We start from the raw sequence: 22915 nt of genomic DNA on the forward strand, positions 1-22915 counted from the left end.
CATATCGTGCCGCTGTTTGCCAGCAGCAGGTTCTATTCCTGCACGGTGGACCCCGGGCTGCGAACGCACCAAATAACATCTCTATATTTACTCGGTGCGTTCCGCCAGCCCTAACAGCAAGTAACGTAATTTACTTACTAAGGGCAGAAATTCTGCAACAACAAAAACTCATGGAGGGAATGTAGCCTTATAAACAGGCTGCGCATTACCACCTCAAACTTTCCCTCATCCAGCACTATGACAACCAGCACAGCAGAGTCCTGCATACACTGAGGCCCCTGATCATGTGACCCCTGACTCCTCCCCTCCTGTGACCTCATCACAGGTCCTGTGCCCACAGAACAGCCATATATGTGGTGTGCGGCTCTGCAGGTGGAGGTAGGTGCTGGAGATTCCCCATTACTGGGCGGGGGCAGGGGGCAGTAATCCAGGGCCTGCGTTATGGATAGGCAGACCAGGCAGCTGCCTGGGCCCCCCCGCTCCTACAAGGGCCCCCTGCTGGTTCCACAATGGAGCTTGCTTACAATTAAAATAATTATAATAATCTTTATTTTTTTATATAGCGCTAACATATTCCGCAGTGCTTTACAGTTTAGCACAAGGCAGTGCTTCGCTTTGAAGAAGAGGTAGACATAAGTGCATCTGTTCTGCAATGTGAGCGTTTCCAGGCGGCTCTGCACTGCCTTGTGTTATCTATTGCAATGCCGGCTGCAATCCCCGAGGCTGAAGCAGTCAGGCCTGTTATACTGACCTGCGCTCTGCATGTTCTCCTGTTCTTCCACTATGGCCCTCCATCCTCACTCTGCAGCAGGCTTCAGGGTTATAATTTATACTGTGTCCTGGGCTGGCAGCTGCTGTTCAGCGGCAGGACCTTCCTATGTGACTTTGCACAGCAGCTGCCTGTCAGGACACAATCCAGGAGCTGGGCTGCCACCCAGAAGTGTTCCCATATAGACACTTCACTGCTTACTGGTGAGTTTTTTTCAACTGCACTACCACACCAGTCACACACTGCAGTCTGCACAGTCAGCAACCAAAACTCCAATGTAATTAACGTAAAAAAAGAAATAAAAAAAGAAGTGATGGGCGCCGCCTCCACTTGCTGCATTATCGTCCCCGGCGCCTGTGTATTAAGTTTTTTTTTGCGGGCGTGCGCAGTTGCGCTGCCCTTTGTACTTACAGCGCAGGCGCCGGAGACAATAATGCAGCAAGAGAAGGCGGCGCCCGGCGGGCACAGGTCCAGAGTGACGGCTGTGCTCCGTCTGATTAGGAGGGAAAAACCCGCCTCTGGGAACATTTCACGGTATGAGGGGGCACGTTTTATAAACGTTTATTTCAGCGTGTGCAGGCATCATAACTAAAAGAGCCACCTTGTCAGAATGCAGCATTTGTGCTGCACAAGGTGGCTCTTTTAGTTACATACGCCTGAGGGGGGTGACAGGTTCCCTTTAAGTATAGGCAGGCCTTTCATTGATTGCCTCAGAGGTGATTACAGGAAAAGGGGGCTCTTTAAATCATTTGACAGCGGCGCACGCACCCTATGCTCGCTCCCCCGCAACCCGGAAGTGAGGAGGCAGAGGAAACACGCCAGGAAGACGACGCAGCCCGAGGGAACATCGCAGAAGCGCAGACAGGGTTAGAAAGATAGCGGGGAAAAGGGGAATGCCTGTGGCCAGACGGGGCCCAGGCCTCTCAGTATCCAGGAGAATTGTCCCGCTGACTGGATCGTTACAGTACCTCCTCCGTTATGCCCCCTCCTTTTCAAGCCAGCCAGGAACCTATGCATGAGACGAGGATCATTAATATTCTCTCCCAGTTCCCAAGACCGCTCCTCCGGACCAAAACGCTTTCCGTCGACCAAAAACAGTATTTTGTTCCCTCTCAGTTTCACATGAAGTATGGCCTTGACCTCGAGGACCTCACCATCAGAGACAGGGGAAGGAAGAATATCATTATCCCAGAAGTAGCGTCCAAGACAACAGGTTTAAGGGGAGAGACATGAAAAGAGTTGTGAATCCGCAAAGAGGGAGGCAATTTCAGCCGTTAGCATACCTCATTGATTCTCCAAAGCACTTCAAATGGACCAATGAACCAAGGAGCAAATTTGTAGGAGGGTACCTTGAGATGAATATGCCTAAAAGAGAGCCATACCTTGTCCCCAGGTTTGAATAGAAGGGAATCCAGACGTCTCTTGTCTGCGTGATCTTTCATAAGCACAGATGCCTGTTTAAAGGAAGCCTTGGTCTTGGACTAGATATTGGAGAAGTTTCTAGCCAGATCCTCGGCTGCTGGATTACTAGAAGAGGTGTGCAAGGGATTTGGAGTCCTAGGGTGGCACCCATAAACAAAAAAGAACGGAGAATTAGAAGAAGACTCATGTGGGTGTTGTAAGAGAACTCCGTCCATGGCAACAAGGCAACCCAGTCACTGTGGTGTGTGTTGACAAAGTGATGCAGGTAGTTGGTGAGTACCTGGTTCACCCTTTCCACCTGACCATTGGATTGTGGGTGATATGCCAAGGAGAAGTCCAGAGAGACATCCAGCTGCTTGCAGAGGGATCGCCAGAACCGGGACACGGACTGCACTCCCCTGTCAGGCACAATATGAAGCAGTAAACCATGAAAACGAAGAACATGTTGAACAAACAACACCACCAGCTTGAGTGCGGAGTGAAGACCGGACAAAGGGACGAAGTGACCCATCTTGGAGAATCGATCCACCACAACCATATCACTGTACAACCGGAAAACACCGGCAAGTCGGTGATTAAATCCATCGCGATGTGCCTCTAGGGAGCAGACAGTACGGGAGAGGCAGAAGGCGACCAGTAGGAAGCCTTCTGGGAGTCTTATTGTGGGCACATGAGGGACAAATGGCGACATCTAGGCGCATCTTGGAACACCACTTGTGGCACGAAATCAGCTGCAAGATCCTCTTTGGCCCCGCATGACCAGCAAGCTTTGACGAATGTCCCTACAGAAGTACATGTCTCCTGTCCGGGACAGGGACGATCATCAGCCAGCCAGACCGGTACTACGGTGATAATTTTAGATGGATCAATGATGTGGGAGGTTCCTCATTTTGGTCGTCGTAGGAAAAAAAACCTGGATAAAGCGTCAGCCTTGATGTTCTTTTCAGCTGGACGGAAGTGGAGACGGAAGTCAAACCGGGTGAAGAATAATGACCTTCGAGCTTGACTAGGGTTAGGCTTCTGAGTCGACTGAATGTTAGAAAAGTTCTTATGATCAGTGTAGATAATAACCAGATGAACTACACCCTACAGAAGGTAACGCCGTTCCTCCAAGGCCAATTTGACGGCCAACAACTCCCTGTCACCAATGGAGTAGTTGCGTTCACAGGGCGAGAGCGAATTGGTGAAGAACCCACAGGTCACCATCCTACCGGAAGGAATTTTCTGCATGAGTACGGCTCTAGCTCCAGAAGAGGAAGCATCCACCTCCACGGAGATCTGCTTATTGACCATCGACCTATGGAGAGCGGGAGCAGTAGAGAAAGCTTGTTTGATGGACAAAAAGTAAGAGTCCGCCTCTGGAGGCCACTCGTTAGGATTGGATCCCTTTCGAGTCAGAGCAGTGAGAGGTTTGGTCAGATCCAAGAAGTGCTGGATAAACTGCCGGTAGTAGTTGACGAACCGTAGGAATCACTGAATAGCCTTGACCCCCAACAGGACTTGGCCACTTGAGAATGACAGACACCTTTTCAGGGTCCATTTCGAGACACATGTCAGAGACTTTGTAACCCAGGAAGGGCAGAGAGCGCTGCTCAAAGAGGCACTTCTCAAATTTGGCATATAGATGATTCTCTCTCAACCGTTGGAGCACCTGGCGGACATTTCTTCTATGAGTAGGAAGGTCCAGAGAAAACACCAGGATATCATCCAGATATACAACTACACAGAGGTAGAGAAGGTCACGGAAGAAGTCATTGAAGAACTCCTAAAATCCCGCTGGCACGTTACTTAGCCCCAAAGGCATTACCCGGTATTCATAGTGACTCGCGAGTGTTGAAGGCGGTCCTCCACTCGGCCCCTGAACGAATCCTAACGAGATTGTAGGCTCCTTGAAGGTCCAATTTGATGAAGAACCTGGATCCACGAAGGCGATCGAAGAGCTCTGGAATAAGAGGGAGAGGATACTAAGGTTATGTTTCCACTGTCCGGATGCCTTCAGAATTTGTTGCAGATTGGACATTGCATCAGCCGGAAAACCGAGAAGTAAGGAGGTTCACAGGACTCCTGTCCAGCAGTCACAGACTATTGACCTGGCCTGTCCTGCAAATTTACATTACAATATGGTTTAATTAATTTTATATTTTTATAGACCAAGCTCTTATAGACGTGGTGACTCTAAGGCTATGTGCACATGTTCAGGATTTTTCGTGTTTTTTTAGCTTTTTTCGGGCCGTTTTCCGCCGAAAAAGCGCTTAAAAATGCATACATAAGCATCTTACCATTTTTAATGCATTCTACAATTTTTGTGCATGTGATACGTTTTTTTCCGTGAAAAAAACGCATCACGGTAAAAAAAACGCAGCGTGTTCATTAATTTTGTGGATTTTTTGCCTCTATTTTATGCATTGGGAAGCTCCGGAAAAAAAACGCACAAAAAGCGCATGCGGATTTCCTGCAGAAAAAGTCCAGTTTTGTTCAGGAAAATTCTGCAGAAAATCTTGAATGTGTGCACATAGCCTTAATGTGTTTTTTTTTTTTAAAGGGAACCTGTCAGCCCGTTTTTTGAGATTGAGCTATAAATACTGTTAAATAGGGCCTGCGCTGTGTGTTACTATAGTGTATGTAGTGTACCCCGATTCCCCACCTATGCTGAGAAATAACTTACCAAAGTCGCCGTTTTCGCCTGTCAATCAGGCTGGTCAGGTCGGGAGGGCGTGGTGACATCGCTGGTTCTTCCTCAGCTTTACGTTGGTGGCGTAGTGGTGAACAAGCAGCGCGCGATCTGCGCTGTCATCCCTTTCGTCGGTGGGGGCGGCCATCTTCCTGGGGCCGCGCGTGCGCAGATCGAGTGCTCTGCTGCACGGGGCTTCAGAAAAATGGCCGCGGGATGCCGCGCGTGCGCATTAGAGATCGCGGCGGCCATTTTCCCAAAGCCGAGTTTGCATCTCGGCTTTGGGAAAATGGCCGCCGCGATCTCTAAAGCGCACGCGCGGCATCGCGCGGCCATTTTCCTGAAGCCCTGTGCAGCAGAGCACTCGATCTGCGCACGCGCGGCCCCAGGAAGATGGCCGCCCCCACCGACGAAAGGGATGACAGCACAGATCGCGCGCTGCTTGTTCACCACTACGCCACTACGCCACCAACGTAAAGCTGAGGAAGAACCAGCGATGTCACCACGCCCTCCCGACCTGACCAGCCTGATTGACAGGCGAAAACGGCGACTTTGGTAAGTTATTTCTCAGCATAGGTGGGGAATCGGGGTACACTACATACACTATAGTAACACAGCGCAGGCCCTATTTAACAGTATTTATAGCTCAATCTCAAAAAACGGGGTGACAGGTTCCCTTTAATGGATTTTGTTACCAGGCTTTTGCTATGTAATCTGACAATAGCACGGTGTCGCAGCCGAGGCACAGATTTCTGCAATGTGTCACTGATTAAGCTGTGTACTATTGTTTCCATAGAATGAAGGTTTTATCACCAGGAGATTATCACTGCCAGGACTGGTGCTGGTGTGAACAGTTATCAAACCACACCCCTTCTTTTTTTTTAGAACTGTAAATTTTTATTGACATTTTATATTTTAACAATTGGACACAAATCCAAACAATTAGATTCCGGAACATGGAAGAACTCTTTGTTAGAAATGACAAATTTGGACTTGATATCATCAAGAGCCTACCCGAGGTCGAGTCTATCCGTTATCTCTTCCGGAGACGGAGGCAATGTCCCAGTATATCCTAGAGAATCTGGCAAGAGGATTCATTAGGAAGTCTGTGTCACCTGCAGGGGCTGGGTTCTTCTTCGTACAGAAGAAGAGTGGAGAACTGCATCCATGCATAGACTACAAGGGTCTTAATGCCATCACCGTTAAGAATAAGTACCCACTACCCCTGATATCTGAGCTTTTTGATAGGCTACGGGGAGCAAGGGTATTTACTAAATTAGATATGCGGGGTGCTTACAACCTGATTCGCATCCGTGAGGGAGACGAATGGAAGACGGCTTTTAACACCAGGGATTGGCACTATGAATATCTGGTGATGCACTTTGGGCTCTAATGCCCCAGCCGTTTTCTAAGACTTTGTAAATGACATCTTTCAGGATATGCTCTCCACCTCGGTCGTAGTTTATCTGGATGATATTTTTATCTACACTACAGATATTGACTCCCACCGGAGAGATGTTTGCAAGGTCTTCGACCTCCTACGGGCTAACTCCCTCTATGCCAAGTTGGAGAAGTGTGTGTTTGAGCAGGAGTCCTTACCTTTCCTTTGCTATATCATCTCTGCCCAGGGATTGGCTCTGGATCCTGCCAAGCTACAGGCTGTGATGGACTGGCAGGAACCCCATTCTCTCAAAGCGGTGCAGCGCTTTATGGGGTTCATTAATTAGTATCGCCATTTCATTCCCCACTTCTCAACTCTGGTAGCTCCCTTGGTTGCCCTCACCAAGAAGGGAGCAAATCCCAAGTTGTGGTCGGAGGAGGTCTCCAAGGCTTTTCTCTCGATTAAGTCACACTTCGCTAGTGCCCCCATCCTACATCACCCTGATGTAGATAAGCCATTTATTATGGAGGTGGATGCCTCATCCGTCGGTGCTGGAGCAGTTCTCTTCCAAAAGGATGCTCAGGGTCGGAAGCATCCTTGCTTCTTCTTCTCCATGAGTTTTTCAACAGCGGAGAGGAATTATTCCATTGGGGACAGGGAGTTGCTAGCCATGAAGTTGGCTTTCTCGGAGTGGAGACACCTTCTAGAGGGAGCTCGTTTTCCCTTCCAAGTGTTCACAGACCACAAGAACTTGGTGTATTTACAGACAGCCCAGCGGCTAAATTCTCGCCAGGCTAGATGGTCCCTGTTCGTCTCCCGCATCCATTTCACCCTCAATTTTCTTTCCGGGGAGAAGAACATTCGTATCGACGCTCTCTCTCACTCTGTAGTGTCATCAGAGGAGGAGGAGGAGCCTCGGCTTATTGTCCCTTCAGAGAGCCTGAGAACTGTGACTCCGGTTTCGCTAGAGTCTGTGCCCCCAGGCAAGACTTTCATTCCATCTAATTTGCGACCGGAGGTTCCCTTGGGCTCACTCATCCAGGGTGGATGGACATATTGGGACCAAGAGGTCATCTGAGCTCTTTGCGAGGACGTACTGGAGGCCGAATATGGTCCGTGACATCGGGGACTATATTCGGGAGTGTGTGTCTCCAGCGCCAAGAATCGGTCTCCTCGGCAATGACCTGCTGGGCTACTTTACCCCCTGCCGGTGGCAGACAGGCCCTGGGAGATGGTCGGGATGGACTTCATGGTAGGCTTACCCAAGTCTCGTAGCTGTACAGTTATCTGGGTAGTCACGACCATTTTTCTAAGATAGCGCACTTGGTTCCGCTTCCACGGTTACCTTCTGCACGGGCTTTAGCGGCGTTGTTCATCAAACATGTTTTCCGTCTACATGGCATGCCTGACAAAATTGTCAGTGACCGGGGTCCTCAGTTTGCGTCTCGGTTCTGGAGAGAGCTCTGTCGTTTACTCAGCATTGAGCTGAATCTCTCTTCTGCTTACCATCCCGAGAGGAATGGGTTGGTAGAGGGCCAACCAGACTCTGGTCACATACTTGCAACATTTTGACTCCGCCAGGCAGGATGACTGGGCATCTTTGCTATCTTGGGCGGAATTGTCCTTGAACAACGCCGTAGCCGAATCTACCGGACAGACTCCATTTCTCCATAATTACGGCCAGCATCTGTGTGTCCCTGTGCCCATGCCCATGTCATCCACCGATTCTAGGGTGGCAGACTGGGCGGTGGAGTCACGTGACATTTGGGACCAGGATGCTATCCGGGCCTCCAAGGAGATAATGAGGGTTTCTGCTGATGCACATCGGCGCTCCGCTCCGAACTTTGCTCTTGGCGACTTAGTGTGGCTCTCCGCCCGTAACATCATGCTGTGAGTTGAGTCCACTAAGTTTGCGCCTCGCTACATAGGTCCTGTCAAGGTTCTGGAACAGGTCAACCCTGTGGTCTACCGTTTGGCTATTCCTCCGCGCCTTGGTATTACCGACACCTTTCACGTTTCCCTCTTAAATTCCGTCTATTTGTCCCGGTTTTCCGAGTCATCTGCCGGGACATCAGGTTCGTTCACGGATGAGTTTAAGGTGAACTCTATCATGGGGTGCAAGGTGGTACATGGCAAGAAATATTATCTGGTGGACTGGAAGGGTCACGGCCCAGAGGACAGAACCTGGGAACCTGTGGAGCACATTCGGGCTCCAGTGCTCATTGCAGCCTTTGAGCATAGCAAGGCCCAAGGAGGGGGGCCCTAGGAGGGGGGTAATTTTAGGGGTCGCTTTCCTGCCGCTGCACAGGGGTGATCTCGAGCCATTTCTGCTGCGGTCTCCCATTCTGCATCAGCCGCAGTGGAGCCTGCTAGGCGGAGACGTCGGTCCCAGCGTCTCGCTCAGCCTGATACTGTGCAAAGGGTTGCTGCTGCCTTTCCAGGCTCTGCTTTGTAGCCAGCACTGGTCAGCGGCGAGCAGGCTTTTCTGGGACTAAGTCCTGCTTTGCACACACTGAGCATGCCCATGGGAGGACCTCTCATTGTAGGTCCGGGGTCACACGCTCAGGTCCTGTAGCAGCTCCAATTGGACCACTAGGAAGGTCCTTGTCTGCTGCAGCTATATAAGGTTTGCATGGCCGCACAGCCATGCGCTAGTATCAACCTATGTTTTGAGCTTTGCTATTTGGTGGTCATGTCTGCATGTGGTTAAGGTTAGCTGAAATAAGCCCCTAGAATACCGGCACATCCGGTGAGGAGTTTTGTATACTTGGATTCAGGGCCTGGCTGAAATAAGCCCCTAGAACACCGACGCCTCCGGTGAGGAGTTGTTTGTGTGCTATGCTGTCTGAATGACCACTCTTTGCTTTGCTCAGTTAGGTAGCTGTGATCCTCTGTGAGGTTAACGGAGCACAGCATTTTCATATCTTTGCAATTCTGTGAAGTTAACAGAGTTCGTTTATATCGCCATATAGTGCCGCCAATTACTTTGCAGCAGATATCTCTGCACGGTGGACCCCGGGCTGCACCTTGTTGTTTCCTTCCTATACTCGGTGCATTCCGCTAGCCCTAACACATAGGGTCTTATCAGAGGAGTATGGAAGGCAATAAAATCAAAATTACATTCACCTTTTATGAGTATCGATAAAGCATGTAATAAAGCACATCAGCTGCAGCAGATTATTATTATTTATTATTATAGCGCCATTTATTCCATGGCGCTTTACATGTGAGGAGGGGTACACGTAATAAAAACAGTTACAATAATCTTGAAAAAAAGATGAGGAATCCAGCTCAACGAGGTAGTGAAAAAAACTTTCTTTATTCACTTCAAATCATGTTCAGTGGAGGATAAAACATCAGCAGCAACAAAGAATACACCCTTAATCATAATCATGAGCTGGATTCCTCATCTTTTTTTCGATTCCTCCACGCCCTGACACAGTGGTTCCGTGCTCCGAGTTCCTAAGAATGCCGATCATGGTGAGCTGGACTTTGTTTTATCTTACAATAATCTTGAACAATACAAGTCACAACTGGTGCAGGAGGAGAGAGGACTCTGCCCGCGAGGGCTCACAATCTACAAGGGATGGGTGAGGATACAGTAGGTGAGGATGGAGCTGGTCGTGCAGTAGTTTGGTCGATCGATGGTTACTGCAGGTTGTAGGCTTGCCGGAAGAGGTAGGTCTTCAGGTTCTTTTTGAAGGTTTCGATGGTAGGAGAGAGTCTGATATGTTGTTGTAGAGAGTTCCAGAGTAGGGATGCGCGAGTGAAATCTTGTATGCGATTGTGGGAAGAGGAGATAAGAGGGGAGTAGAGAAGGAGATCTTGTGAGGATCGGAGGTTGCGTGCAGGAAAGTACCAGGAGGCGAGGTCACAGATGTATGGATGAGACAGATTGTGGATAGCTTTGTATGTCATGGTTAGGCTTTTGTACTGGAGTCTCTGGGTAATGGGGAGCCAGTGAAGGGATTGACAGAGGGGAGAGGCTGGGGAATAGTGGGGGGACAGGTGAATTAGTTGGGCAGCAGAGTTTAGAATAGATTGGAAGGGTGCGAGAGTGTTAGAGGGGAGGCCACAGAGCAGGAGGTTACAGTAGTCGAGGCGGGAGATGATGAGGGCATGGACTAGGGTTTTTGCAGATTCTTGGTTTAGCAATGTACGGATCCGTGAAATATTTTTGAGTTGAAGGCAGCAGGAAGTGGAAAGGACTTGGATGTGCGGTTTGAAGGAGAGATCAGTGTCAACGATTACCCCGAGACAGCGAGCTTGTGGGACTGAGGAGAGTGGGCAGCCGTTTACTGTAATGGATAGGTTCGTTGGGGGGGTCGCGTGAGATGGGGAAAAGACAATGAATTCTGTTTTGTCCATGTTAAGTTTTAGAAATCTAGCGGAGAAGGATGAAATAGCGGATAGACATTGAAGGATTCTGGTTAGTAGAGTGGTGATATCTGGTCCAGAGATGTAGATCTGTGTGTCATCAGCATTGAGATGATACTGAAAACGGTGAGATTCTATGAGCTGTCCCATGCCAAAAGTATAAATGGAGAAGAGCAGGGGCCCTAGAACTGTAACCTTGCGGGACTCCGATAGATGGGGGGTGAGGTGAGGAGGTGGTGTGCGAATGGGAGACGCTGAATGTTCGGTCACTTAGGTATGACGAGATCCAGGATAGGGCCAAGTCTGTGATGCCAAGGGATGAGAGAGTCTGTAGTAATAGGGAATGGTCCACTGTGTCAAAGGCAGAGGACAGGTCCAGGAGGAGGAGGATAGAGTAGTGTCGCTTGCTCTTGGTGGTTAATAGGTCATTGGTGACCTTAGTTAGGGCAGTTTCAGTGGAGTGGTGTGACGGAAGCCTGATTGTAAGCGGTTGAAAAGGGAGCAGGAAGATAGATGGTAGGACAGTTCAAGATGGACGTGTTGTTCCAGTAGTTTTGAGGCATAGGGGAGAAGTGATATAGGGCGATAGCTGTTGTGAATTCTGTGGCAGAGCTCCCTCCTGTGGTCACAAGTGGTACTTCGGCTGATTCTCTCTGTAAGCTTCCGTTGGTGGAGGGAAGTGGTACTGCGGCTTCTGAGTTTCCTCCCTCAGGTGATGTGGTGAGGTCGTTAGGTGCTGCTCTACTTAACTCCACCTAGTGCTTTGATCCTGGCTTCCTGTCAATGTTCCAGTATTGGACTTGTTTTCCTCCTGATTCGTTCCTGTGGCCTGCTGCTCTGCATAGCTAAGTTTTCCTTGCTATTTTGTTTGCTTTTCTTCTGTCCAGCTTATCTATTTGTTTGCTGGAAGCTCTGGGACGCAGAGGGTGTACCTCCGTGCCGTTAGTTCGGTACGGAGGGTCTTTTTGCCCCCTTTGCGTGGTTTTTAGGGTTTTGTGTTGACCGCAAAGTTACCTTTCCTATCCTCGCTCTGTTCAGAAAGTCGGGCCTCACTTTGCTAAATCTATTTCATCTCTACGTTTGTCTTTTCATCTTACTCACAGTCATTATATGTGGGGGGCTGCCTTTTCCTTTGGGGTATTTCTCTGAGGCAAGGTAGGCTTATTTTCTATCTTCAGGCTAGCTAGTTTCTCAGGCTGTGCCGAGTTGCATAGGTAGCGTTAGGCGCAATCCACGGCTGCCTCTAGTGTTGTTGGATAGGATTAGGGATTGCGGTCAACAGAGTTCCCACGTCTCAGAGCTCGTTCTATGTTTTTGGATTATTGCCAGATCACTGTATGTGCTCTGACCTCTATGTTCACTGTGGTACTGAGTTGCCTAATCATAACAGATAGCTAGATACAGAGGATTGGTCAAGAGAGGGCTTTTTGAGGATAGGTTTGATTGAGGCATGTTTAAAGCTTGAGGGGAAAACACCAGTTGTTAGTGATAGGTTGAAGAGATGGGTTAGAGTTGGGATGAAGACTGGCGAGGTTTGGGATGAAGTGGGAAGGGATCGGGTCAAGTGCACAGGTGGTGAGATGCAATCTTGAGAGTAGAGTGGAGAGTCTATCTTCTGTAATGGTGGCGAAGTTGGTTTTCGAGGTGGAGGGCTGGGTAGTTGGGAGGAAGGGTTCTGGGGGTTGTTGACTAAAAACTGTCTCTGATGTTCTCAATCTTCTGCTTGAAATATGAGGCAAAGTCTTCAGCTGAGATGAGTGGGGAGGGAGGAGGTAGTGGGGGACAGAGGAGAGAGTTGATGGTGTTGAATAACTGTTTAGGGTTGTGAGACAGGGAGTATATGAGAGACGAGAAGTAGGTTTGTTTAGCTGTGTCGAGGTGTGGTCTTGAAAGTAGTGAGGGACTGTTTGAATGCGATGAAGTGCTTGTTGGAGTGGGATCTTTTCCATCTCTGCTCTGCAGCCCTGGAAGCTTGCATCAGTTCTTTGGTCAGGCTGATGTGCCAGGGCTGTCTGTTGATTTTACGAGCTTTGGTATGTGTGAGAGGGACAAGAGATTCCAAAGCTGCAGCTATTGTGGTGATATATAGAGCGGCAGTGTCATCTGCATTGTGTAGGGAACTTATGTCTGTGAGAGGGAGGAGGGATTCAGAGACTGAATGTAGATCAAGGTGTTTAAGATTTCTGCGAGGGTGTGCAAGTTTGTGGGGTGGGGATTGTAGACAAGGAGTGGAGAGTGAAGAGAATGTGAGTAGATTGTGGTCAGAAAGAGGAAGAGGTGAGTTAGAGAGGTTAGATAGGGAGCAGAGGCGGGTGAAGATGAGGTCCAATGTGTGACCATCTTTGTGAGTGGCTGCAGAAGACCATTGAGTGAAGCCGAAGGAGGAAGTGAGAGATAGAAGTTTAGTGGCAGCTGAGAGGGAAGTGTCAATGGGTATGTTGAAGTCGCCCATGATGATAGTGGGGATGTCCGCAAAAAGGAAATGAAGTAGCCAGATGGTGAAGTGGTCAAAGAAGGTGGTGGCTGGCCCTGGGGGGCGGTAAATGACAGCCAGTTGAAGGTTGGTGGGGGCATAGATGCGCACAGAGTGCACCTCAAAGGAAGGGAGGGTAACAGAGGGTGGCAGTGGGATTGGGGTGAAGGAGCAGTTATCTGACAGGAGAAAACCAACTCCTCCGCCATGCTTGCTGCTGGGGCAGGGTGTATGAGAAAGGTGGAAGCCACCATACGAAAGTGTGGCAGGAGAGGCTGTGTCAGAAGGGTTGAGCCAGGTTTCAGTGATGGCGAGGAAGGAAAGTTTGATGGTAACAAAAAGATTGTGGATGTAGGAAAGCTTGTTGCAGACAGAGCGAGCGTTCCGCAGAGCTCCGGTTAGTGGGACTGGGGAAGTGGGGGCTGGGCGAATGGGTATAAGATTAGAGAGATTACGGAAATTTGTGATGGAGCATGGGTGGGAGGTAGAACTGACTGTGGGGATGTGGTGAGGAGGACCAGGATTTGGATAGATATCACCAGCAGTGAGAAGGAGCAGAGAAAGTGTTAGCAGGTGGAAGCAGGAGAGGGCATGGGGTGGCTGTCTGTGCTTGGAGACAGAGGATTGTATGTTAAGGAACAGTTCTGAGGAGGAGGTGAGGATTGAAAAGGAGATGAACAGTTCTTTACTAGGAGTAGGGATTAGGGGAGTTTGCAGAAAGTGAAGAATTATAGGGATGAAAGTGAAAACAAACTGAAACATTGTTTACAGTGACTGTGTCCAGTTACCTTCAGTTCCCTTCTGGCTCAATTCTGGTTTTAATTAGTTCAGTAAATGACCAAACGATATCCAGGAAAGAGAGGTTTGTGGATGATTTCCGCGCTTGCTGATCAATGATGAGACGTATATCCCAGATTGTCAAATGGATAGTGGTTTATTCTACGCATTTCAAAGTACAAAAGACTTCTTCATCAGGAAAGACCACAAGTATCTGATCGGATTGTAATGAATCGTACCATCTACTCCCCTAGAGGCTTGGGGATGTGAGGTCGAAACCCTATCTTTCAATAGCTTAGCCAAAATTGTGTGGGTCTTATTACGTTTTTTGTAATATTTCTGTTTTGTATGGAGAAGTAATTTTTCAACTTTACGTATAGAGAGATCTTTTAGCCTATTTATGATTCCCAAAATGTTGTTTAGAAACCTCAACGAGGGTGAAACAGCTAACTTGCGTTCGTCTTGAATTAGTTGTGAGGTTAGTTTATTGAATTCAAGTTTGGCATTTTTTTCAATCTAGAGCCTTCTTTAATACAATAACCCCTCATGAGAGCTTTATGAGCTTCCCACAAGACTGAAGGTGAGGAAACTGTACCCTCATTAAGATTAAAGAAATCGTTGAGATGGTCTAATAAAGTCAGATAGCTGGGTCTTTAATTAAGAACTCATTTAGTCGCCAATGAAAGGCCCTAGTGAACAGTTGAGTGGATTTGAGGTCCAGCACAACAGGAGCATGATGAGACTAGGTAATTTGGCCCATCTCAACCTTCTTCAGCATCCTTAGAGTTAGTTTATTTGGAAAGAAGAATCAATTCTAGTATGAGTATGACAAGGAGGAGAATAAAAGGAGAGGGTTCTATCCTTAGGGTAGTCTATCCTTCACAGATCAAACAAAGAGTTAGCTCTAATTAATTTCCTGGAATCGCTCACCATTCTAATTAAATTTTGTGATGGGGGCTTGTTAGCAACCGATTGTCTATCAAATACCTCAGACAAAGGGACATTAAAATCTCCTCCAACCAATAGAGCCACTGGTGTAATTTGTTCGAGTAAAGAAAATACTTTCCACAGAAAACTAATTTGTTCTCTATTTTAGTCATGTAAATTGCATAAAATGATTGGTCTACCTCTCAAAGAAGCTTCTAAAACCACAAACCTACCTCTTGGGTCAATATGCGTCTTGTTCTCTTGCAAAGGTCAGCCTGAAGATATTAAAATTGCTACACCCCCTCTCGTATTATTCTTGAAAACAGAGTAAGACACAGGGATGGAATTAAAGGCAAACCTGAAAGTTCCAGATTTGTCATAGTGAGTCTCCTGTATGAAGACTATATCAGCCTTCTGAGACTTCATTTCCTGAGCCTCCTTTTCCTAGGGGAATTGAGACCCCTAACCTTCAGTGATATTATGCGTGCCATAGTGTGTGTATGAATTGCTCACATATTCAGAAGTCCCCATATGTACCCTTCAGGATGTCATTTATCTCTTGTTCAAGAAGCTGTACCTGAGCAAATGAATAGGAAGGAAACACAAGGGCACAGACGTTGAACCCACTAGTAAAAAAAAAAAAAGAAAAGAAAACAACATAACCCCCGAAGACATTACCAGAGGGGTGGAACCCAGAGTTTGACCACGCAAAAAAAAAAACCCCTCTAGGAACAAGGAAAAAATATCCCTTCCAGCAAGTCAAACAAGAGCTCCCCCAGGCATATAGCAACAATATTTTATGGACATTTCTGCGTACAATATATATGGCTTCCTCTATCTTAAGAAGTATAATAAAGGTGTACCTGCATCGGCTAATACTGATGAAGAGAAATGGACAACTGCATTATGCGAACTTCTGCAATTTAGAGAATAGTAAACACCAAATTAGATTAAGTCTGTCAAGAATCAGCGAAGTGGGAGATTTTAGATGATAGCTTACAGGGCACTTCTGGGAAAACACTTCCCTCATTTCGCCATCCATTCTGCTTTTATCAATGGGGGTCTTTATAATTCTGAGAGAGAGTAAAGGTACCGTCACATTAAGCGACGCTGCAGCGATATAGGCAACGATGCCGATCGCTGCAGCGTCGCTGTTTCGTCGTTGTGTGGTCGCTGGAGAGCTGTCACACAGACAGCTCTCCAGCGACCAACGATGCCGAAGTCCCCTGGTAACCAGGGTAAACATCGGGTTACTAAGCGCAGGGCCGCGCTTAGTAACCCGATGTTTACCCTGGTTACCATTGTAAATGTAAAAAAAAAAAAAAACACTACATACTTACATTCTGGTGTCGCGTCCCTCGCCGTCACCTTCCCTGCACTGTGTAAGCGCCGGCCGTAAAGCAGAGCGGTGACGTCACCGCTGTGCTCTGCTTTACGGCCGGCCGGCACAGACACAGTGCGGGAAGCTGACGGCGAGGGGACGCGACAGACACTGGAATGTAAGTATGTAGTATTTGTTTTTTTTTAACATTTACAATGGTAACCAGAGTAAACATCGTGTTACTAAGCGCGGCCCTGCGCTTAGTAACCCGATGTTTACCCTGGTTACAAGTGAAGACATCGCTGAATCGGCGTCACACACGCCGATTCAGCTATGTCAGCGGGTGATCCAGTGACAAAATAAAGTTCTGGCCTTCTAGCTCCGACCAGCGATCTCACAGCAGGATCCTGATCGCTGCTACGTGTCAAACACAACGATATCGCTATCCAGGACGCTGCAACATCACGGATCGCTATCGTTATCGTTCTAAAGTCGCTCAGTGTGAAGGTACCTTTAGGGCTCTGAGACATGACTCTGCAAAGAGAGGGGGGGAAGATGTCCTCCTTCATCATCCTGTGGCGATCCGCCATCTTGAGAGGCACACGGTCAAGGGAGATCTGTGTCTCCTGCTCAATACAAGCCTGCTGCTGCCGTGGGACGCCTCCCATGTGAACAACCTCCTTACCCCCTCCAATCTCAGGATCTGCTGGAAAAACCATGGAAACCTTCAAAACGAACTTGAAGACCTACCTCTTCCGACCTACAACCTGCAGTAACCACCGATCGACTAAACTGTTGCATGACCAGGTCTACCCTCACCTACTGTATCTTCACCCATTCCTTGTAGAATGTGAGTCCTTGCAGGCAGGGCCCTCTCTCCTCCTGTACCAGACTTGACTTGTATTGTTTAAGATTACTGTACTTGTTTTTATTATGTATACCCGTCCTCACATTTAAAGCACTATGGAATAAATGGCGCTATAATAATAAATAATAATAAAAAGTTGAAGGTCCCCCTTACCAGTCCGCCTGGATCTGCAGTCTTCACATGTCGTCCGGCCACCTCCCACTCAGAGCAAGATGGCACCCGGACCGACATGCCGCTCTGCTCCCGTAGGAGGAAAGCATCCAGAGCGGTTGCCGACCCAGCCGGTACATCTCCTGACAACACAGGGGTCCTCACTCTCCTGGGGCCCATGAGAGAAGCAGGGAGAAATGTGGGTGTAGGTATTATAAAACAGTTTAGTGAAGAGCCTGGCAGGAACTCTGCAACCACATGTCTGCTTAGGCTAGCATCTGGACACACCCCGTTCTTTGATAACCAGCTCACTGTCAATAGAAAATATATACAGAAAGCTGTGGTGTAGGGGGGGTTAGCTTTCTGAGTTCTGCTACATCAAAGCACTCTGTTGGGACACATCTGCTTCACCCAGTAAACTAAATGATACATTGTTGGATTCAGGGCTTATTTTCCTGCATTCATGCTGCTCTCAGATGATGTAGCAAAAACCTGGTGACAGATTTATTTTTATGGAGGAAAATTTGGATATTTGAGTTTTTATCTCTATTTTTTATTATAAGCATTTTTTTAAATGTTATAGATTATTTTTTAGTCCCTTTAGAGGACATAAACCTGTGATTGTTTACCTGTTCTTTATAATGCTCCGATACCATAATATTGCAGCTTAGAACAAAAATTGAGGTTTTCATTGAATCCCTGGATGGCAGACATGGGTCCTTTACCCCACAGCTGCAATGATAACCAATCTGATCCTCACAATTGCATTGCTGGCGACCACTCCATTTAAATGTCGCTGTCAGAATTTGACAGCAGCATTTAAATGGTTAACAACAGTGATTTGGTGTTTAGCTTCATCCGCTTCAGTTAAAGACTGATGCCGGCTGTGTGACACAGCCCATATCTATTGTGTGGAGTGGTCTCAATTCCTGAGTGCCCTCCACACATGCGGTCCCCACAGTGGATGAATATTTAAGTCCTTTTGGGTGATGAGAACAAAGAACAACAAAAAGCTTTTTTCCAGGGAATGTGAATTTTCAGACTGTGGCTGAATTTCATAGGTGTTTGGCAAGGTTACAGTACACTGAAAAATTACAGCATTACAGTATTTTGTGCAAGCAATCACTGGCTTAAAGTACTTAGAAAAACAGTAAAAAAAATGTAAAAAGTTAGAAATACTTTTCGTATTTTGCGTCTGTAAGTGTGTGAAGTAATAAATATTTTAATGGGATATTTATCCCACAAGGTGAACGCAGGAAGCAAATATAATTGGAATGAAAAAAATTGCTGATTTTTGGTCACTTTACCTCCAGAAAAATGGAAAAAGAGAACTAAGAAATGTGGAATGGACCCTAAAATGGTAAAAACCATAACTTGAAAAATCCATCCTTTACGATTCATCAACTGAGAAATAAAGTTATGGATCTCAGAAAATGCATTTTTTACTTTAAGTAGTAAAAACAAAAGTTATAAGTTTGGCACCAACATATCCATACTGACCCAAAGAACAACAGGTAATTTGAATGTCATAAAAATCATTCGCCCCCCCCCCACCCCAATAAAAACAAAACTAAAAACAGTATTGGTAAAGTTAATGCTTCCATTAATAGCTGCAACTCAGTTTACCTAAAACTGGTGTTCATTCAGCAATGTCAGGGGGAAGTTAAATATTGTATGGCCCTTAGAAGACGAGGGCTCTTTCCTATAATATTACTGGGTCATTTTGATTCTTCTCCAGCACATTTTAAAAAGAAGCAAAATATTATTCTTGCAATCCTCTGCTCCCACGACGTGCGTGTCAAACTCTAAAGCTGGCGCAGATGATTTTGGCTTGCTGGAACGGACAGAGCATGATGTGACTGCCAATGCCGCATGACACAGGCAAACCAATGTCTGCTGCCAGCCTCTGATTGGCCGGCAGCAGGTATTGCAGTTCAGAGAGTTGGTTGGTCTCTGTGCTGTAACACATTTCAGCTGAATGTGTTTCCCAGGATGCACATGCAGGTGAAATCGAAGTTGTCATAGGTGGGCCTCCCTTCCTCGCACTGGCACGACTGTTATGCCCCTGGCAGTGACCAGCATAGCCAATGATTGCCTGAACACGACAACTGCATGCATAAGATATTCAGGTCATGTTTCAGCCCATACAAAAATTCCCATTATCTCCAGTAATTGTATTATTATGCAGGACCGTTATGATGTTACATCACCATCTTCTCCCCATTCAGTTCCCTACAATATCGGATCCTCTCGGTGGAGATCTTCTATATAAGAGAATTCTCCTGAGTGACCCTACAAGGATGGATAGGGACAGGGACAAGATGGCGGAGAGGATATTACACCTCACCCTAGAGATCCTCTTCCGGATTACTGGAGAGGTGAGAGATTCTGATGACGTCACATTACATCATTCTTATCTATGGGAATAACAGACGGAAAGAACTGGAGAGGTGAGGATTCTGGACATGTCTGTAGTGAGGTTTATTAATGTGTCTCTCCATAACCAGGATTACACAGTAGTGAAGAAGACCTCTAGTGAGCGCTGTCAGGCTCCTGTGTCTGAGGGTTGGGGAAGAACCCTGAGCCCAATCACGGGGCCTCCACCTCACCCTCTGATTCATGAGGACATCAATGACCAGAAGATCCTGGAACTCACCTATAAGATAATTGAGCTGCTGACTGGAGAGGTGACACTGCTGGGAATGCTGGGACATTATTCAGTAATGCTATGAAGGGATCGGGGGGATGACAGTATCATTGTATGTGTCAGGTTCCTATAAGGTGTCAGGATGTCACCGTCTTTTTCTCCATGGAGGAGTGGGAGTATTTAGAAGGACACAAAGATCTGTACAAGGACGTCATGATGGAGGTTCCCCAGCCCCTCACATCACCAGGTAATAGACAGGACTAAATACACATGGCCTATAATTATCTGTATGCAAAGAATGAATTCAGTCCCTCTATATGTTTCCTCCAGATCTATCCAGTGAGAGGACAACACCAGAGAGATGTCCACATCATCTTCTTCCACAGGACTTTAAAAAAGAAGATCCCAATGTTCCTCAGGATCATCAGGTAGATGGAGAGAAGGTGTCATAAGATCTCCCATATTATGTGTAGAAGGCTGTGAAGGTCTTGTGTTCAGTCTTGTTTTATCCACCAGTATTATATGTTTTATTCTTGTGTAATGAGAATGGTGGAGATGGCAGGATTAGAGCTGATCATAGATGTGACATCTTCATCTGTCTGTGACTTTTACAATATTTGTTTCAGGGTAAAGATCTGACCCATATTAATACTACAGAGACGTATGTGATGGGTGATGAGTCGTGGAAAGAGGAGATTCTTACAGATGACCGCACAGGTGAGTAGTAAATATTAAATGTAGAGTATAGTTACCGAGGACCATTTTGGCTGTGCTGGCAGTGTGTCATGTGTAATGTTTATCTACACGTATTAGTCCCTGCAGTAATTTCTTTATATTTATAGTTTTTTATTTCTTGCTCAATCTCCATAAAATGGCTTTGATTGTTCTTTTTAAACATCTGCATAGATCCAGCATTCACCATATTAGTGTCCAGGTGCATACTGTATATTAAGGTTGCTGTGTATACCATTGATATCCTGTTCGTTATGTCATCTGATAGGACAGACTTTAAAGGTACCGTCACACTGGACGATATCGCTAGCGATCCGTGACGTTGCAGCGTCCTGGCTAGCGATATCGTCCAGTGTGACACGCAGCAGCGATCAGGCCCCTGCTGTGATATCGCTGGTCGGGGCAGAAAGGCCAGGACTTTATTTCGTCGCTGGCTCTCCCGCTGACATCGCTGAATCGGCGTGTGTGACGCCGATTCAGCGATGTCTTCGCTGGTAACCAGGGTAAACATCGGGTTACTAAGCGCAGGGCCGCGCTTAGTAACCCGATGTTTACCCTGGTTACCAGCGTAAAAGTAAAAAAAACAACCACTACATACTTACCTACCGCTGTCTGTCCCCGGTGCTGTGCTTCTCTGCTCTGCTTTCCGGCCGCTGTGCTCACAGCCAGAGCAGAGAAGCACAGCGCCGGGGATAGACAGCGGTAGGTAAGTGTGTAGTGGTTGTTTTTTTTACTTTAACGATGGTAACCAGGGTAAACATCGGGTTACTAAGCGCGGCCCTGCGCTTAGTAACCCGATGTTTACCCTGGTTACCGGCATCGTTGGTCACTGGAGAGCTGTCTGTGTGACAGCTCTCCAGCGACCAAACAGCGACAATGCAGCGATCCGGATCGTTGTCAGTATCGCTGCAGCGTCGCTTAGTGTGACGGTACCTTAACCCTATCGTGAGCTTTTCTAGTTTATATTTTAGATAGTCATTGGGCTATTTTTAAGTGTTTTTAATGTACTTTTTGGCTTGTAAACATAGATGGTCCCTTGTTTGGCATACTTCTTCTCTTTGTTTTATAGTGCCAATACACTACCAATTTTGCAAGTTTTCTCAACTACAAAGGATGGAGATGTCTGTAATTTTTATTGCATTAGTTGCATCTGTTTGAACTCATTAACTGTATAAAAACACTTGTCTACACGCTCAACCAATCACACTCCCACCTCTTCACTATGACCAACAGCAAAGACATGTCTAACGACACCAGTTACAAAATTGTAGTCATGCACAAGGCTGGGATGAGCTGCAGGACAATAGGCAAGCAACTTGGTGAGAAGGCAACAACTGTTTGCACAATTATTAGACAAAGGTAGAAACACAAGTTGACTGTCAATCTTCCTCGGTCTGGGGCTGCATGCAACATCTCGCCTCATGGGGCAAGAGTGTCTCTCAGAAAGGTCAGGAATCAGCCCAGATCTACATGGAAGGAGACTTGGTCAATGACCTGAAGAGAGCTGGGGCCACAGTCTCAAACATTACCGTTAGTAACACAATACGCCGTCGTGGATTAAAATCCTGTGGGTCACGTAAAGGTCCCCCTGCTCACACCAGCACATGTCCAGGCCCGTTTGAAGTTCGCCAATGACCATCTGGATGATCCAGAGGAGGCATGGGAGAGAAGGTCAGGTGAGACCAAAATAGAACTTTTTGGTATCAACTCTACTCGCCATGTTTGGAGGATGAAGAAGTATGAGTACAACCCCAAGATCACTTTCCCAACTGTGAAGCATGGTGGGGGAAACATCAGGCTATGGTGGTGCTTTCCTGCAAAGGGGACAGTATGACTGCACCATATTGAAGGGAGGGTAGATGGGGTCATGTATTGCAAGATTTTGGCCACAACCTCCTTCAATCAGTTACAGCATTGCAGATGGGTCGTGGCTGGGTCTTGCAGTATGACAATGACAAACACACATCCAGGGCAACTATGCAGTGGCTCTGTAAGAAGCATTTTAAGGTCATAGATGGGCCTAGCCAGTCTTAAGACTTGAACCCAATAGAAAATCTTTGGAGGGAGGGAGCTGAAACTCAATGTTGCCCAGTGACAGACAAAAACCTGAAAGATCTAGAGAAGATCTAATTGGAGGAGTGGGCCAAAATCTCTTCTGCAGTGTGTGATAACTTGGTCAAGAACTACAGGAAACATCTGACCTCCGTAATTGCAAACAAGGGTTTCTGTACCAAAAATTAAGTTCTGTTTTTCTATTGTATGAAATACTTATTTCATGCATTACAATGCAAATTAATTATTTAAAACTCATATAATGTGATTTTTTGGGGGATCCAAATTGTACAAGTATAAATGTCCATATTTTGTTAATAAATAATAAATTAATATATACAGTGGTAT

At 46.8% G+C, this 22915-nt stretch overlaps 1 protein-coding gene across 1 annotated transcript in view; it reads left to right on the forward strand.

The window, feature by feature from the left end:
- Positions 1 to 328: 328 nt before the first annotated feature.
- LOC138664060 (zinc finger protein 665-like) overlaps positions 329 to 22915 on the forward strand; it is a 99783-nt gene continuing 77196 nt past the window's right edge. The window contains exons 1-4 of the mRNA XM_069750477.1: positions 329 to 378; positions 19325 to 19514; positions 19644 to 19823; positions 19907 to 20030. Coding sequence (XP_069606578.1) covers positions 19332 to 19514; positions 19644 to 19823; positions 19907 to 20030 — 487 coding nt within the window. The 5' untranslated portion in view covers positions 329 to 378; positions 19325 to 19331. The remainder of the gene's footprint in view (positions 379 to 19324; positions 19515 to 19643; positions 19824 to 19906; positions 20031 to 22915) is intronic.

This window comes from Ranitomeya imitator, chromosome 2 (genome assembly GCF_032444005.1).
Source record: "Ranitomeya imitator isolate aRanImi1 chromosome 2, aRanImi1.pri, whole genome shotgun sequence".
In the NCBI taxonomy this organism is placed as follows: Eukaryota; Metazoa; Chordata; class Amphibia; order Anura; family Dendrobatidae; genus Ranitomeya; species Ranitomeya imitator.